Genomic DNA, 5,632 nt, shown 5'->3' on the forward strand with positions numbered 1-5,632 from the left:
TTTACTGCATCAGTCGCAGCTGGATGGCGGCACCCGTAGCACAGACGGGTGGAGGTTACTGCTTTGCTCCACGAGCACACAGACGTGTTTCTCGGTGTGTAATCCCGCTGCCGTTTCAGCGCGTGTGCTTTTTGTGTCGCAGGTTTCCGTATCCCTCGGTGTCGGAGATCGTGGGCCTTTCGTCACAGACCAAGTTCAGCGAGGAGCAGATCAAAGTCTGGTTTTCTGCTCAGAGGCTCAAACACGGAGTCAGCTGGACGCCGGAGGAGGTGGGTGCTTCAGCAGACGCTCACACACACACGCAGTTAAACTTCCCGTCACGTCTGATGTTGTTCCGGTTACCACGCGAGAGTCTAATTTGATCAGATATCCCGAGTTTGTGTGTGAGCAGCCTGAAGGACGAGTCTCAGCAGGTCCCACAGCTGAAAGGCCACCAGAGGCTTCAAACTGAAAGTGGATTTTGCAGCAGTTTGTTTCAACGTGTCGCTGATGCTGCGTCTCCAGGTCCATCTGCAGTCAGCGTCAGCGACACGTTTCCTTCACAGTTTACAGATGAATCCTGGTAAAAGGAAGAATCTGCTCCTATGTCAGATTTACTCTCAGAGAAAAACATCAGGAAACATTATTGTGCTGTTGAGCGTCACACTGTGTGAGTAGAAACTACATCATTAACTTTTGTTTTTAAAGACTTCTTCCTGGTTCATTAAAAAAGTGCTTGAGCACAAACGTGGTCCAGTGTTTAACCCTTTAAAGCCGGTCGGAGCGGGCACGCTCTGTTTTGTGTAACTATTTTTAAATCCCGGTAGCTCTGCAACCACGTGAGCTAGTGCAATAATTTTTTTTGCATATGAAACCGGAGGAGTTGTTCTTACATCTTATGCCATCAGCTTGTCCTCGGTCACAGTTTCCTTCCACATATAACTTTGCAAAAACTGCATAAAAAGCACTTGCAGCAACAAAAACATAATATTCCAGAAACACGCTTTGCCGATCCGATCAGCTGTTTGTAACACTTCCTACGTCCATCAGCGCGAACTATCGCATGTCCGCCATGACCTGCCCGAAACCGGAAGTGACGTCATTTTCGCGGGAATGTAGTTTTTTACCATCAGGGCCTCATGAGCCTATACTGGTGTTTTTAAAAGTTCTGTTTGACTTTATGACTTTCTGTGTGGTTTCTGGGATGCTTAGGACTCATATTGCTGCTGGAAATAGTTTATTTTGATGCATATGCTGCTTTTTTGCAAATTTGCATTATAATATTTATTTTTGTTTTTCCTGCAGTATATAAAAATTGGTGTATTTCAAAAATAAAACTATGAAGACACTCAAAATAAATTTCCTGTGGTGGGAAACTATTTTGTGCAACTTTTTTGTATTTACAGTTTTGAGGGATAAGCCTCTTAAATTTCTCTAACTAGAAATATATGTTAAAAAAACAAAAACGATTTTCAATTTTTTTGTAGTTTATTGCACTTTTTTGCAATTTATGTAATTACTATGCACTTAATGCAGACATATTATTAAAATTCAGGCTGTAATGGTTGTATTGATGTATAGCAACTTGAAATGCTCCCAAAATGACACCACAACATGTAAAAATATAATATAAGCTCTGGCGGACTTGGTTCTATGGTCGGTCTTAAAGGGTTAAGAACTGCAGTTAATGAGTGCTTATTAACTGCTGCTAGACTCGTCAGGTCGCTTTATAAAACAGGTTTTTATAGGCCGTCACCGCCTCACTGATCACGTGACTCCCGGTCAGATTTTGTTGTGGCTGATGATGATTGTGGTTGTTCAGTTTCCTGACAGGAAGTCGTTCTGGTTGTTTCGTAGATGTAGAATAAGTCTGTGGCTCTGAGGAAGCCTGAGGCAGAAACATCTTCACTGCAGCATCTAAACAATAACTCCCACAACTTTAATAACTTTTGAAAGTCGGTGGTGTCACACCTTACCTTTGACCTTCTACTGCTCCTCTCTGCAGGTGGAGGAGGCGCGGAGGAAGAAGTTTAACGGCACAGTGCAGACCATCCCTCAGACCATCACCGTCATCCCCGCTAACATCGCCGCCACCACGAACGGCCTGCAGAACATCTTCCAGACGTGTCAGATCGTCGGTCAGCCGGGCCTCGTCCTCACTCAGGTGGCCGGGAACAGCGGCGCGGTCCCCGTCGCCTCTCCCATCACGCTGACGGTCGCGGGCGTCCCCGGCAGCCAGCCCAAAGCCGCCGAGCCGTCCACGTCCGAATCGAATGCCGAGATGTCGTCTTCGTCGGCCGGTGTGTCGCTCGGTCTGGACTCGACCACAAGCAAGCCGAAGAAGTCCAAAGAGCAGCTGGCAGAGCTGAAGGCGAGCTACAGCCGGCGGCAGTTCGCCACCGAGGCGGAGATCTCGCGCCTCATGCAGGTCACCAAACTCTCCAAGCGAGCGATAAAGAAGTGGTTCAGCGACACGCGCTACAACCAGAGGAACTCCAAGGACCACCACAGCCTGCTGCTGACGCAGGCCACGCCTGGCAGAGCCACGGCCGGCGGTGGCCGAGGAGGAAGGAGCAGCGGCGGTGGCATCAGCATCAACGACAGCAACAACAGCGACAACACCTCCACCATCGTCATCGACTCCAGCGACGACGCCAGCGACTCCTCGCCGACCTCGGCCGGCGCTCCGGGCTCAGCCGGGTCCTCCAGCGACCTCCGCATTAAATTCCGCCACGCCTTCCCCGACTTCACGCCGCAGAAGTTCAAGGAAAAGACTCCGGAGCAGCTGCTCGTGCTGGAGGCCAGCTTCCAGAAGTCGGACACGCCCTCAGACGAGGAGCTGAGCCGGCTGCGGGCGGAGACGAAGCTGACGAGGCGCGAGGTAGACGCCTGGTTCACGGAGAGGAGGAAAATGCCGTCGGCGGGCCAGTCGAAGGACAGCGACGCAGAGGGAGACGACGAGAAGGCGAAACCGGCCGCCGCGCCTTCGCCCTCTGCTCAGGAACGACAGGGCACGCCGCCCTTCAGCAGGAAGTTGGTGAAGAAGACGCCGGAGCAGCTACACATCCTGAAGAAGGCCTTCGTCCACTCGCAGTGGCCGACGTCCGAGGAGTACGACCAGATGGCGAAGGAGAGCGGGCTACCGAGGACGTACATCGTAAACTGGTTTGGAGACACGCGCTACGCCTGCAAGAACAGCAACCTGAAGTGGTACTACCTCTACCAGAGCGGGAAGGTGCGCACGCAGGAAACCTTTTTTGTGATGTAACACAAACGCCATTTCATCTCCTGGTAACATCTGACGTTTTTTTTTCTTGTTCCAGGTGGACGAGGCGTTGAACGGCGGCGCCAAGAGCCAGAAGAAGTCAAGGAAGCGTTTCCGTGGTTGGTCCAGGAGGACGCGCCGGCCGTATCCCTGCAAGCGCTCTCCACAGGGCGGCGACGGTGCCATCAAGGTGCGTTTTTAGAAAAAAAAAAGAAAGAAATTCCTACTCGGCTGGCCATCGTTGGGCAAGAGGCGGCACAACAGCCTGTCTCTGAACTGCTGGAGAGCAGCTGGAGAACTCGAGTATTCAGCTGGACTTTAGCAGGTCGTCTGCCAACCAGGTTGCTGGTTCGATCCCCGGATCCTCCAGCCTCTCCTGGACTCATTGTGTAGCAAATGTGAGGATTATAAGTGACTGACTGAAGGTGATCTTTGTTCCTCCTGCAGGTGAAGTCCGGTAAGGCTTTTCTGAAGGAGTACTACCTCAAGCACCGAGCCCTGAGCGAGAAGGACCTGGACGAGCTGGTGGCAAAGTCCAGCATGAGCTACGAGCAGGTCAGAGACTGGTTCTCCGAGACCGCCAGGAGGGCGGAGGAGGGCACAGAGCTCTTCAGCGATGAAGAGGCGGAGGGGGAGGACGAGGAAGAGGAGGAGGAGGCGACGGCAGAGCACGCAGACAGCGAGGGAGAGATGGAGGTGACAGAACAAGGAGAGGAGGCATCGGACGACGACTGCGTGGAGGAAGACGAGAAGGACGCAGAAGAGGAGGAGGAGGATGAAGAGATCCGGGAGGGATCTGAAGGTTTCAGCCAATCACAGCCTCAGGCAGAAGAGCAGACGTGAGCAGACAGGTGAGCAATGTTTTCAGTTTTATTCCTTTTTTGTTTCCAGAGATTCAGCAGAAACTAAAACCAGGAAACTTACCGCACAGTTTGCAGACGCGTGAGTCGACGAGCAGGTAGAAGCAGTTTGTTTCATGAAACCTTTTGTTCTTCACTCAGTCCACCCAACTACAGATAAGAACCACAGCCTGTCAGCACAGGAGGAGCTGCCTGATATTACAGCTCCTGATTGGTTGAATCTGCTCTCTACAGGGACATGTGCTGCAGTTCTGCTTCTACCAGCTTAGCCTCCTGACTTCAAATAGACTGAACTTTATTCATATAATAGTCGTTAACAGGAGACAGACTACATGGCCCGGTCTTTGACACTGCAGCTGTGCCACAGATTTGATGTTTGCTCCACTTTGCAGTGGTTGTTCAGGAGATTTTCATGTTTCTGTTTGATTTCCGAGCTTTGAACTGAATCCAGTGCACAGTCAGTGTGTACAGCGCTGACCCTCCTGTGGGCCCCTGTAGTCAGTGCACAGTCAGTGTGTACAGCGCTGACCCTCCTGTGGGCCCCTGTAGTCAGTGCACAGTCAGTGTGTACAGCGCTGACCCTCCTGTGGGCCCCTGTAGTCAGTGCACAGTCAGTGTGTACAGCGCTGACCCTCCTGTGGGCCCCTGTAGTCAGTGCACAGTCAGTGTGTATAGCGCTGACCCTCCTGTGGGCCCCTGTAGTCAGTGCACAGTCAGTGTGTATAGCGCTGACCCTCCTGTGGGTCCCTGTAGTCACTGCACAGTCAGTGTGTACAGCGCTGACCCTCCTGTGGGCCCCTGTAGTCACTGCACAGTCAGTGTGTACAGCGCTGACCCTCCTGTGGGCCCCTGTAGTCAGTGCACAGTCAGTGTGTACAGCGCTGACCCTCCTGTGGGCCCCTGTAGTCAGTGCACAGTCAGTGTGTATAGCGCTGACCCTCCTGTGGGCCCCTGTAGTCAGTGCACAGTCAGTGTGTATAGCGCTGACCCTCCTGTGGGTCCCTGTAGTCACTGCACAGTCAGTGTGTACAGCGCTGACCCTCCTGTGGGCCCCTGTAGTCACTGCACAGTCAGTGTGTATAGCGCTGACCCTCCTGTGGGCCCCTGTAGTCAGTGCACAGTCAGAGTGTACAGCGCTGACCCTCCTGTGGGCCCCTGTAGTCACTGCACAGTCAGTGTGTACAGCGCTGACCCTCCTGTGGGCCCCTGTAGTCAGTGCACAGTCAGTGTGTACAGCGCTGACCCTCCTGTGGGCCCCATGAGGCAGTGCACAGTCAGTGTGTACAGCGCTGACCCTCCTGTGGGCCCCTGTAGTCAGTGCACCGTAGGCACGTCCATGATTCTGATTGGTCAGATGCTGCAAACTTGGCCTCGGGTGAAGGTGCTTTTAGCCATCTCACCAAACCCGGGGCTGACTTCCTGAGTTACCTCCATGTGACGCTGTTGGGATAACAAGATGAATCCTGAATGAACCGGCGTGTTTCTCCGTAGTTACCCGCCTCTCTTCTCCCCACCTGTCCTTCCTCAG

The 5,632-nt window shown here is 52.6% G+C and overlaps 1 protein-coding gene across 1 annotated transcript in view; it reads left to right on the top strand.

Annotated features, from left to right (window-relative positions):
• Positions 1 to 5,632, top strand: part of LOC146492540 (zinc fingers and homeoboxes protein 1-like) — a 42,559-nt gene that overhangs the window by 5,039 nt on the left and 31,888 nt on the right. The window contains exons 4-7 of the mRNA XM_085149194.1: positions 143 to 269; positions 1,985 to 3,214; positions 3,303 to 3,434; positions 3,692 to 4,095. Of these exons, the coding sequence (XP_085005320.1) occupies positions 143 to 269; positions 1,985 to 3,214; positions 3,303 to 3,434; positions 3,692 to 4,087 (1,885 nt within the window). The 3' untranslated portion in view covers positions 4,088 to 4,095. The remainder of the gene's footprint in view (positions 1 to 142; positions 270 to 1,984; positions 3,215 to 3,302; positions 3,435 to 3,691; positions 4,096 to 5,632) is intronic.

Source organism: Neolamprologus multifasciatus, chromosome 22 (genome assembly GCF_963576455.1).
Source record: "Neolamprologus multifasciatus chromosome 22, fNeoMul1.2, whole genome shotgun sequence".
Classification (NCBI taxonomy): domain Eukaryota; kingdom Metazoa; phylum Chordata; class Actinopteri; order Cichliformes; family Cichlidae; genus Neolamprologus; species Neolamprologus multifasciatus.